This window comes from Mchenga conophoros, linkage group LG15, assembly GCF_057382185.1.
Source record: "Mchenga conophoros isolate Kocher_MC1m ecotype Shallow Benthic linkage group LG15, M_conophoros_male_GT1.1, whole genome shotgun sequence".
Lineage (NCBI taxonomy): Eukaryota > Metazoa > Chordata > Actinopteri > Cichliformes > Cichlidae > Mchenga > Mchenga conophoros.
In genome coordinates, this window is record NC_140540.1 from 28958062 (window position 1) to 28971077 (window position 13016).

Consider the following 13016-nt stretch of genomic DNA (forward strand, 5'->3'; position numbering starts at 1 on the left):
GTACCTTCCCAAAGGAAAAAGTAGTATAGCTTACTAGGGTATATTAGACTTAACAGTTACTATATACAGTAATGGACTTCTATATATTTTACATAAGATTAAAACTTTGGGTGTAAGATTCAGATAATTATTTATTAAAAGCTAGACATTTTAAATGAGAATAAGAAAGAAAAGTATGTCTTTGTGCCCCCTTTTCCCTGTTCATGCCCTATCGGCCCCCCTGGCTAAACTTTGCTAGATCCGCCCCTGCACAGTTACCAGCCGTCAGCTGCGTAGAAAAGGATCCTGGTCTAGAAAGTAATATTAAATAAATTCTAACAACAGTTAATCGAGCTTAAACGTGCTGCTGTTGTTCAGCCGCTGGTTTCCTCTTTCTGGTGCAAAGTGGGCCAAAAACAAGCAAGAGACGGACAGGCGACAGAAAAGCCGATCAGCTGATCATTAAGCAGTTTCACGATTGAAGTAGCAGCAAGAAGAGGCAGTCGCTCCATATATCGGTTGTTAATCTTAACGTGGGAATGCTTTACAAACATTCAGAGATGAACTTACACACTTGCTTTTCTTCTCTCTGGGATGACTTCATCAGAGATGAAATGCTGGTTTGAGGCTACAAATACACGTAGCCGCTCTATCACTTGAGCACACTGCTCCGTGCTACGGTTATGAGCCGAGTTACGCCGTGTGGCAAGTTTTGTGAGGTACTTTTTTGATATTTAATGGATTGGATTACATTTTTTATTTCTCTCCGATATCCGATCCAGTAATTTACGTCAGTATCGGACCGATACCGATACGTAATATCGGATCGGTCCGTCTCTAATACATATGCCCACATTTGGGGAGAACAAGGAGAAGCTGTACACAACACACACAAAAAATGACCAGAGAGCTTAATCTGAGCATCTGCAATTAGCATAGCTTGGTGCACAAACAGAAAATTTTTTAATTTTGTTCTTACATTAGGTGCAGGAGTGGGTTTCAAGTGAAGAAAATGAAATAATAATATCCAAGACAGAAGCCTGAAAAGGCACAGCTTTCCAAAGGGACTGCACAGAAGTGATGATGAGGTGCTGAATATTGTTTCAGTCGTACTTAGTGTGAACACAACTGACTTGGGTGACTACAGTATGTTTGCATCCCTCAAGAGGTAAATCATCCGTCAAAATGTAACTACAAACTTTCCCCTAATATCCTTCTCCTCCTTCTGCTTTGCAAATAAAGCTGTGCTCCATCTTGTTATCGTAGAGCAGATGAGCTCTAAATTGCTCATTCCACAGTCTGTTCATTAATTAAGAAGTGAGGGACATTGTAATCAGCCTGGGTGGAGGAACAGTGCTAAATCAAAAAAAGAGAGGGAACTAGTCAGACAGAACAACTTAAAAACTGCTTTCAGTCTGTTGAAATGGTAGAACAATTAGCAATGTGTTTGACATAAAAGTGGAGCAGTGCTTTGTGGACACTGGAACAAACCAATGATCAATCAATATCAGTGCATTATTTACCACTATTGATTATCAGTGTGTCAGCCAGTACCACCCTGCTGCTCACAGAAGCAACTGGCTTCTGTTTATGCAAGACAAATCCTCAAAATCAGTGTGATATTTTGGCTGGCACTAACACACTGCATCATTATAACATGGCGTGAGCGTCGTACACTAACTAAAGCTACGTAATGGTAAAGTGTTGGTGAAAAAAAACTAGGTGGTGGCTTATAACTTTAATTACAACCGAATGTCTATGAGGTGGCACAAACGCGCTTTATTGACTTTCCAGCTGTTTATTAACTCATTCACTGCCAGCCATTGGCAGTGAATGAGTTAAACCCATTGACTCATTCACTGCAATTGACGGCTATAGACGTCAATGGCAGTATTATTATGATTAGCACTTTTTTAGCTATTGGTAGCTAATATTGTTTGCTGTTGATAATGTAAGCAAGCATAAAAGAGGCCTTTAGGCAAGGCAATAATGGAGGAGACAATAAATGCCACCTTTGAAATTTCGCAGGGAAATTCACATGGAAAATGTTTGAAAAATGCAACTTTTATTAGGTCAACTTTTATAAATGTAAAGAAACATTAAAATAAAAAACAGTTAAAGTTGAAAACTATATAAATTCAAATAGAAGATTATTAAACAGAATTCCCATCCCTCACCTTTTTGTGCAGGTCCAGCCAGGGGTGCTGGAAAGATTGAAGAAATAATGGGTTCCTGTACAAGTCCTGAGCCACCTGAAGCGGTGGTGGAGGCAGAGGATGGAGCTGTAGAAAGGGGTCCACAGATATTATCTTTCTCTCTAGTCCCTGGTGAGAGCAGCACCAGCCCCTGAACCTGGCAGCCTGTGTGATTTCTGCACTGTGTTGCACTTGATTTCACATCTGAAAAAGTTCCCTCAGAGCACTGCTTACAGACCACGTCCTTTTTCTCACTGCCCTGCTTTTTCACCCTCTTGCCTGGGGGGCACAAAGAGTGGGGCTTACACACAGCAGCACCATCCCCTGACAGGAATGTATTGGGTGGGCATGTGCAGATTCGATCCTGGGTGGCTGTGCAAGGCGTTTTCTCAATAAAGCCAGCTGGGCAAGGACTCCTGCAGCGATGGCATTGCTGAACTCCATTCTCTCCCCGTGTGAAGGTGCCTTTGGGACAGGGGCTGCATTCCCTCACAGAAGTTGGAGAGCAGTGGATGGAGACATAGGTGCCAGCCGGGCACTTATCACAGACCAGCTGGGTGCCCGTGTCTTGGTCGGTGTGCTGATAGTGCCGTTGAGAAAAAATGGGCTGGTCATCTGTGCTGGATGTGGTCAAAACCCGAGCTGAGATATCAACCACAACTGTACATAAGAGCTGAGGGGAAAAGAGAAGGCAGCTATTAGGCGAAAGACTAAAAATGTTTTGAAAAATGTTCTGGTGTAGAAATTTATGCAACAGGACAGATTGTCAACCCCTGAATGATGCTGCATTCATTATACTGCAGTAAGTGTTTAAAGCAAAAACCAAACACTATCTGAATTCTTAAGACTGGGATCCACAATGTCAGTTTCACACATTAGGCGGTTTTGTCAGTACTGTCCACTGAAAGATGGAGTATGAAGTAACTTAATTTTACAAGAACCACCCACATTAAGGCTGTAGCTCAGGTGGCAGAGCAGGTCAACCACTACCCAGAAGGTCGGTGGTTTGATCCCAGACTGCTCTAGTCTGTGCAAAATGCCAAATAATTCTTGGGCAAGATACTAATAATAATGGATTGGATTTATATAGCACTTTTCAAGGCACCCAAAGCGCTTTACAATGCCCAAGGACACAACGACCAGGACAGAGAGCCCGGGGATCGAGCCGGCAACCTTCCGGTTACAGATGCGCTTCCCAACCCCCTGAGCCACGGTCGCCCCATGTTGCTCTCCGATGCATCCATCTGAGTGTGAATGTGTATAAATGTAAGATATTTAGCACTTAAGAGCTTAGAAGATGTGAATGAATTAGTTGTATAAAGCACTTTGAGTGCACAGACAAAGTAGAAAAGCGCTATTTAAGAACCAGTCCATTTAACTAATATCCTGTTATGGTACTTATTTACCTTTACCATCTACTATTTTTTATGCTGTCCATGGCTTTTTTATAAATTTTTGCCCTGACTGAAGCATTCCAATTTAATATGAAAACTTCAATGCAAAAATGTATGACAGCTAACATGTAGTTTATGAAAATTTGCCTCTTGAGCATGTGGCTCTAACAAAACCAAAACCAACAGGTTGCCAGTGACGTTGTGGATGGTAAGAGGTTAACCATCTGAGGTCTAAATTGTCATCAGTGATGGTCCCAACCCTAGCCCTAAAACCTAAACTTAAACCTGCTTTGGAATTAAGCAAAAAAAATTTAGAAGAAAGAAACATACATTTTTATGTGTGTCAGTTAAAATGATTACTTGTCCCGTGATAACAAGACTTGGGAGAAGCACAGAAGGTCCAGGCCCTCTCAGTCAAACAATGACACAACTCCTATGCCTAAAATACTACATGTACTTTAATATTAGGTTTTTTACAGAGTCACAAATTAGAACTAAATAGAGAAATCATATTATACTTATTCATTAATTTATTAATACATTATAGTAAGTCTGTGAACATTCTCTGGTTTATCATTGCCTTTTTTGGTACTCAACATCCCTCACCAGACAGAAAAGACATGACCACATGGATACACTCATACCTCCATCTGGTATCGCTAATATCACTTAGTCACTACACTGACTCATCATGCTCGTCACAACTTTAGTGTCAAATGGTGTGCATTCATTTCCACAGTTAAGAATTTAACTGATGTATCATGGGGAACTTTGTTCTTTTTTCTTCCCAAAGGCTTCCCTCTCACTGCTGCTGGGAACCTCAGCTCAGCGGGTTTAGGGGAATAACCCACACATGTCTAGGGTTACACATTTACACAGGCCCAAGCTGAGTCATGTCAGAGTGATGTTATCAGAAAATGCTACAGACCATACATGGCTTTACCATTTTATACTTTTAAACAACCAGTTGCAGTCTTTTACACTTATTTACTTCAAAACAACCAATCATAAGATTTTTAGGGACGCTATAACATTAACCTCTTACTCATGTGAAGTCTAAGTAATACCACTGTAGAGGCAATTTGTTTCCCCAATCTGATCATGTTTATTTATTTTATTGTAAATACAACAGCCTCCAAAAGCGATACTCCCTGTGTAATCACATTTAGGAAAATTAGTAGTATTAACCCTGCAGATCGTTCATCTGCTATTTATGACCTTCCATTCATTCACAGCTTCTTATCCCCTGGTGAACTTGTTTCATACTACAGGGAGTGCAGAATTATTAGGCAAATGAGTATTTTGTCCACATCATCCTCTTCATGCATGTTGTCTTACTCCAAGCTGTATAGGCTCGAAAGCCTACTACCAATTAAGCATATTAGGTGATGTGCATCTCTGTAATGAGAAGGGGTGTGGTCTAATGACATCAACACCCTATATCAGGTGTGCATAATTATTAGGCAACGTCCTTTCCTTTGGCAAAATGGGTCAAAAGAAGGACTTGACAGGCTCAGAAAAGTCAAAAATAGTGAGATATCTTGCAGAGGGATGCAGCAGTCTCAAAATTGCAAAGCTTCTGAAGCGTGATCATCGAACAATCAAGCGTTTCATTCAAAATAGTCAACAGGGTCGCATGAAGCGTGTGGAAAAACCAAGGCGCAAAATAACTGCCCATGAACTGAGAAAAGTCAAGCGTGCAGCTGCCAAGATGCCACTTGCCACCAGTTTGGCCATATTTCAGAGCTGCAACATCACTGGAGTGCCCAAAAGCACAAGGTGTGCAATACTCAGAGACATGGCCAAGGTAAGAAAGGCTGAAAGACGACCACCACTGAACAAGACACACAAGCTGAAACGTCAAGACTGGGCCAAGAAATATCTCAAGACTGATTTTTCTAAGGTTTTATGGACTGATGAAATGAGAGTGAGTCTTGATGGGCCAGATGGATGGGCCCGTGGCTGGATTGGTAAAGGGCAGAGAGCTCCAGTCCGACTCAGACGCCAGCAAGGTGGAGGTGGAGTACTGGTTTGGGCTGGTATCATCAAAGATGAGCTTGTGGGGCCTTTTCGGGTTGAGGATGGAGTCAAGCTCAACTCCCAGTCCTACTGCCAGTCTCTGGAAGACACCTTCTTCAAGCAGTGGTACAGGAAGAAGTCTGCATCCTTCAAGAAAAACATGATTTTCATGCAGGACAATGCTCCATCACACGCGTCCAAGTACTCCACAGTGAGTAAGAAAGGGTATAAAAGAAGAAAAACTAATGACATGGCCACCTTGTTCACCTGACCTGAACCCCATTGAGAACCTGTGGTCCTTCATCAAATGTGAGATTTACAAGGAGGGAAAACAGTACACCTCTCTGAACAGTGTCTGGGAGGCTGTGGTTGCTGCTGCACGCAATGTTGATGGTGAACAGATCAAAACACTGACAGAATCCATGGATGGCAGGCTTTTGAGTGTCCTTGCAAAGAAAGGTGGCTATATTGGTCGCTGATTTGTTTTTGTTTTGTTTTTGAATGTCAGAAATGTATATTTGTGAATGTGGAGATGTTATATTGGTTTCACTGGTAAAAATAAATAATTGAAATGGGTATATATTAGAGCTGGGCGATATGAGATTTTTTCATATCACGATATGTTTTTTTCATTTCAGGCGATAACGATATCTATCACGATATAAGCCAAATAACTATATTTGTAAGATTTAAATGTGCCGTTGCTCACAAGTAAAATGTGAAATAATCAGCAGCTTGTTTTTATTTAAATATTTATTTCCCATAATAAGTTCAACAGGGTAGATGTACTTAAGGAACATGAGACTTTTTCAGATAAATAAAGGCAAATATTGCAAACTACACAAAAGGCAGCCACTAAAGCGTTTACGTTTCAAAATAGAACAAACAAAACAGACTAAATTGTCAATTCCACTTAGAAACAAAATATTAATTCTAAAAATAAATCTTAGATTGTTTTACAGAAGAACAGACAAAACTGACTAACTTTTGTCAATATCAAATAAACTGAGAACTAAAAGGAAATTCTCAATCTCTCCTTGTTGTATAGCTGAGCTTTTCAAACAGTTTTAACAGTTACTTTAGTCTGACAAAAGCCGAATGACGAATTAGCGCTTCCAGTCAGAGACTGAGGCTACGTCCACACGTACACGGGTATTTTTGAAAACGGAGATTTTCCGTTTACGTTTTAAAAAATAATCCCGTACACACATAAAGGCAGAAATGAAGGAAAACGCTGCTATGAACATCCCAAAGCAGCAGGTGGCGCTAGATTTCTAACCGTACCGAAATGTTGGCCAATCAGAAGTCTAGAAGCCTCGGTGGGAAAAAATAAACAAAGCTGGGGCATAGAAGCAGAACCGAGTCGTATGTGTGGAGGGACAGTAACTGTGTGTATATGTAAGCATTTAAACACTGCAGAGAGTAGAATTAACAGTAACAGTATTGTAGAAATTCATTTCACCGAAACAATAACGTGGCGCACAGTGTGACGCATGCACCAGTTTATTGTATTTCCAGACTTGCTTTCGGCACAATTTACAGTGCACGCTACTCTATTTTTTGTCAGACTTGAAATAGCCGAAATACCTTCACACTACGGAACTTCTTTGGCTCTTCCGTTTGACAATCTCTCCGGCATTGGAACCATCATCTGTTTTCTCTTCGGTCACGCTCGGTTGATTTTTCTAGTCGGCACACTCATTTCCTCCATTACGCGCTGGCTCCATTACCCGCTGGCTGCTTCCCAAACAAACACACGTGCGGCTTGGCACTTGTGCTGTACGTAACAAGTCACGCGACGTGACGCTGCGGCTGTGATTGGTTTGGCTCTGCGCTACTTAATTTGGATTTTTTTTTTTTTTTTTTGAGGACAAGAGCAGCGAGGTCTATCGCGATAGCTTAATTTCTCTATCAAGTAAAAGTTATATCGCGATACATATCATTATCGTTCTATCGCCCAGCTCTAGTATATATTTGTTGATCACCATCAATGGCGCTGCTGTGGAGAGAGTGAGCAGCTTCCGGTTCCTTGGCGTACACCTGGCTGAGGATCTTACGTGGTCAGTACACACAAACAAAACAGTGAAGAAGGCGCAGCAGCGCCTCTTCTTTCTCAGGAGACTGAAAAGATTCGGCATGAGCCCCCGCATCCTCAGGACCTTCTATCGCTGTGCCATTGAGAGTATCCTCACTGGATGCATCACCACCTGGTATGGCAACAGCACCGCCTACAACTGCAAAGCTCTCCAGCGAGTAGTGCGGTGCTCTGAACGGATAATTGGAGGTGAGCTTCCCTCCCTCCAAGACATCTACAGGAAGCGGTGCCTGAGGAAAGCGGGGAGGATCATCAAGGACTCCAGTCACCCCAGCCATAAACTGTTCAGACTACTTCCATCAGGAAGGAGGTTCTGCAGCATCCGGTCCCGTACCAGCAGACTGAGAGACAGCTTTTTCCATCAGGCCATCAGACTGCTGAACACGTCATAGACACCTCAGCTTCACTACTGGAACTTCAACATTATGCACTCCACACTGTATATAAATGCCACTTGTTTTGCACATATTCAACTCTGTATATTTTATATATTTTATTATTATTATTATTATTATTATTATTTTATTTTTTTACTATTTAATTTGTAAAAATGTGTATACACACACACACACACACACACACACACACACACGTAGGAAAATATTTAGTATACACATCCAGAAATGCATACACTATTATATATTGTACATATATTTATTAGTTTCAGGTTGGCCATTCTTGTATTTTGCTCGTTTGTGTTGTTGTGTTTGCACATCTCTGTTGCTTGTGGGGCTCGCACACAAGAATTTCACTCGCATGTGCTGTGCCAGTGTGCCTGCACATGTGATGTGACAATAAAAAGTGATGTGATGTGATGTGATGTTTTTTGTTAAGTTGCCTAATAATTATGCACAGTAATAGTCACCTGCACACACAGATATCCCCCTAAAATAGCTAAAACTAAAAACAAACTAAAAACTACTTCCAAAAACATTCAGCTTTGATATTAATGAGTTTTTTGGGTTAATTGAGAACATGGTTGTTGTTCAATAATAAAATTATTCCTCAAAAATACAACTTGCCTAATAATTCTGCACTCCCTATATAATGTCAACCTCCATAACCTTCTTAACATATTTGCTCCACTTAAACACCGAACTGGCTCATTTTCCCGTTCAGCACCATGGTTTACTCTTAACCTGCGCCATCTCAAAGCTAAAGGACACCAACTGGAACGTCTGTTCAAGAAAACCGGACTTACCCTACACAAAGAAACGTATAACGATCATATTTTGTTTTATAAGGACTGCATTGCTTCAGCCAAATCCGAATACTATTCTGGTTTATTCAGTTCTAGTGAAGGTAACTCCAGGTCTCTCTTTTCATTGTTACGTAAAATTACAAAACCTCCTGGCTCATTCCCCTCTCATATGGACTCTGCTGACTTTTGCAACTCTATTATATCTTTTTTTCACTCATAAAATCACTGATATCCACCAACACCTTAACTCTGTGGGAGCTTCTAACTGTGAAGTAGACTTTCTGTTTTCCTCACTGTCTTACTGTCAGTCATTTTCAAGTTTTACTCTTCCCTCCATAGTTGATGTATCAAATCTTATTCAAAAATCTAAATCATCCACTTGTCAGTTTGACCCTCTTCCCACTGTGTTAGCTGAAGCTTGTCTTCCCTCATTGGCTCCTCTCATAACTAGTATTATCCACTCTTCCCTTAACACTGGAATTGTTCCTTCATCCTGCTTGTGTCATTCCAATTCTCAAAAAGCCTGGTGCAGATCCCAATAATTTTGATAATCTTCGCCCTATATCAAACCTGCTCTTACAATCAGAACTGCTCCCAACAAACAACAGGACTGAGCAGCTCCCTCTGCAGCTGGATCCTTAGCTACCTGTCTGACAGACGCCAAGTGGTCAGACTGGGCAGCATCACCTCATCCCCCATCACACTGAACACTGGTGCTCCACAGGGGTGTGTACTGAGCCCTCTCCTATACTCACTCTACACCTACGACTGCACAGCCACTAACAACTCCAACATCATTGTGAAGTTTGCGGACGACACTACAGTGGTGGGTCTTATCACCAATGGTGATGAGACGACTTACAGGGAGGAGGTCAGCGCCCTGACCCACTGGTGTCAAGACAACCATCTCACCCTCAACGTCGCAAAGACAAAGGAGTTGATAGTGGACTTCCGGAGGTGCAGAGGAGTACACACCCCCATCACCATCAACGGCGCTGCTGTGGAGAGAGTGAGCAGCTTCCGGTTCCTTGGTGTACATCTGGCTGAGGATCTTACGTGGTCAGTACACACAAACAAAACAGTGAAGAAGGCGCAGCAGCACCTCTTCTTTCTCAGGAGACTGAAAAGATTTGGCATGAACCCCCGCATCCTCAGGACCTTCTATCACTGTGCCATTGAGAGCATCCTCACTGGATGCATCACCACCTGGTATGGCAACAGCACCGCCTACAACTGCAAAGCTCTCCAGAGAGTAGTGCAGTGCTCTGAACGGATAATTGGAGGTGAGCTTTCCTCCCTCCAAGACATCTACAGGAAGCGGTGCCTGAGGAAAGCGGGGAGGATCATCAAGGACTCCAGTCACCCCAGCCATAAACTGTTCAGACTACTTCCATCAGGAAGGAGGTTCTGCAGCATCCGGTCCCGTACCAGCAGACTGAGAGACAGCTTCTTCCAACAGGCCATCAGACTGCTGAACACGTCATAGACACCTCACCTTCACTACTGGAACTTTAACATTATGCACTCCATACTGTACAGTAATGCCACTGTTTTGCACATGTCTCAACCAACTCTGTATATATTTATATATTTTATTTATTGTTTACTCTATTTAATTTATAAAATATGTGTACACACACACACACACACACGTAGAAAAATATTTAGTATACACATCCAGAAATGCATATACTATTATATATTGTACATATATTTATTAGTTTCAGATGTAGCCATTCTTGTATTTTGCTTGTTTACATTATTGTATTTGCACAACTCTGTTGCTTGTGAAGCTCGCACACAAGAATTTCACTCACATGTACTGTACCAATGTACCTGCACATGTGATGTGACAATAAAAAGTGATTTGATTTGATTTTGATTTGACATAGATGTTTACATCTGCGCTGTAACTGCAATAAGTTAATTAACCGATTTGCACTACAACCTGGTTTGCCTCTTATCTGTAGTTATTTTTATTTAATTTAATAACTGTACAGTATTCTGTTTATAGTGACCACTGTCCTTAATGTAAATATGTAAGAAAAATTGTGTATGTTTCTGTTCCGTGTCCTGTGTACTGTTTGTTTGTATATGTGTCTTTTTGGCTGCTGTTACAACCAAATTTCCCCTTGTGGGTCAATTAAAGGATTATTCTATTCTATTCTATTCTAAACCTGCCCTTTATTTTAAAAATCCTTGAGAAAGTTGTTGCCTCCCAGCTTCACTCATACCTCAATGACCATAATCTCTAAAAACAATTTCATCCTAGTTTCTGCCCCAATCATAGTACAGAAACGGCTTTGTTAAGGATTACTAATGACCTTCTGATGGCAGCTGATTCTGGTCTTTTAACCATTCTCATCCTTCTCGATCTTAGTGCGGCATTTGACACCGTTTCTCATAAGATCCTCCTGAGCAAAGATAACTCTAATTCTTTGCTTTGGAAGCAGGGGGTCAGAGTGATACCAATATGGTAGGAATGGGTGGGTATAAACGGACCACACATGTATGTTTTGGTCATTGGAAATTACTTATATGAATATGTGAAGGAACTTACCACAGACTACTTGCAATTAAACAGTCAATGGAAGCCAAACTCTTTCTATGATTAGTGCTAAAAAGGATAAAGCTTTCCATTCTTTCAGGACTCTGTTGCCCTTTGCCACACCACTCCTTTGCTTCTTTGTGTTCGTTCCAAGAACCTCATCCATAAACATTAGAGCATGTTCTCGAGGCGCTACTCATAACTCACTTGCGTCACTCATGTCAATGCATTCACTCACATCAGTGTTCAAAGTGAAAACACACGCAGCAGTAAATGGAGACATTCTGCTTGTTACAGAACACAATGGATATTTCCCCACCACGGGGCTACTGTTTGTTTATAGAATTTGATTACTGACACAGTAAGCATTTGGAGATTACCACAAGTGATGGTATTAATCAAGAGGATTCTGAAATTTTCTATCCCATTCCCCTACCATTGGTGCTGATGTTGTTATGCTGGAAGAAAAAATAAAAAATTTACCATTTGATATATATCCCTGTGCACCTTTAAGGTACAGTAAGGGATCATGAGCAACACCACCTGACTTGGACCGCTTTTCATCCCATTAAGCTAGCTGTTCAACATTAAGCTAGCTCACATATTTTGTTTGCCTACTGTTCTCGATAGCTTTTCTTCACAAATAAAATCATACAGCATGAAACTAAATAGGAAAATATTATTACTTAATTTAGTTTTTTTTAACACGAAGATCTCCACTTATGTTCACTGATTATCCTTGTTATATGTAAAAGAGATGACTGTACTTTCTCGTCATGCTGGACTATAAAGCATATACTCCTTATACATGTTTCCCCATTAATTTCATAGAATATGGTAAGTAGTCTGTGACCCTGTAAGCCTGACACAGCCGCAGATGGTAGCGACTTCCAGGTCTTAAAAGTAAATTCAACACAGAAGTGCCTGAAACTTGTAGTCTTTTTAAAGGCAACAAGGGGGCAGCAAGTGTGATTGCAAAAATCGTCCAGTTCTATAGGAATGTAAGGGAAGATGGCCCTCTTCCCAGAACCTGATTGAACCTGAACATCTCTGTAGAGATCCGAAAATGGCTTTTGTTTGATATTATACACTGAACAAAAATATAAACGCAACACTTTTGTTTTTGCTCCCATTCCCCATGGGATGGACATAGAGACCTAAAATTCATTCCAGATACACAATATAACCATCCCTCCCAAACAGTGGTCACAAATCAGTCCAAATGTGTGGTAGTGGGCACATCTGCTATATTGAGATAATCCATCCCACCTCACAGGTGTGCCACATCAGGATGCTGATCTGACATCATGAGTAGTGCACAGGTGTACCTCAGACTGCCCACAACAAAAGGCCACCCTGGAATGTGCAGTTTTGAAGTGAAAATGAATTTAATACAATTTGGAATAAGGCTGTAACATTGCAAAATGTGGAACAAGTGAGGTGCTCTGAATACTTTCTTGCTTAACCATCAACTGAATTCATACCTATTTAATTCTATTATATGCCCTTGTGATTTATGGGAGCTTGGTAACGTTGAACAATTCTTAAAGGTGTGGAGATTCAGTAATAAGGACCAGATGTTACA

The 13016-nt window shown here is 41.0% G+C and overlaps 1 protein-coding gene across 3 annotated transcripts in view; it reads right to left on the reverse strand.

Annotated features, from left to right (window-relative positions):
- The window catches only part of tnfrsf21 (tumor necrosis factor receptor superfamily, member 21), a 176222-nt gene that overhangs the window by 127261 nt on the left and 35945 nt on the right, over window positions 1–13016 (reverse strand). For all 3 annotated transcript variants that reach the window (XM_085247103.1, XM_085247100.1, XM_085247102.1), the window contains exon 2: window positions 2157–2847. In XM_085247103.1, the coding sequence (XP_085103229.1) occupies window positions 2157–2847 (691 nt within the window). The remainder of the gene's footprint in view (window positions 1–2156; window positions 2848–13016) is intronic.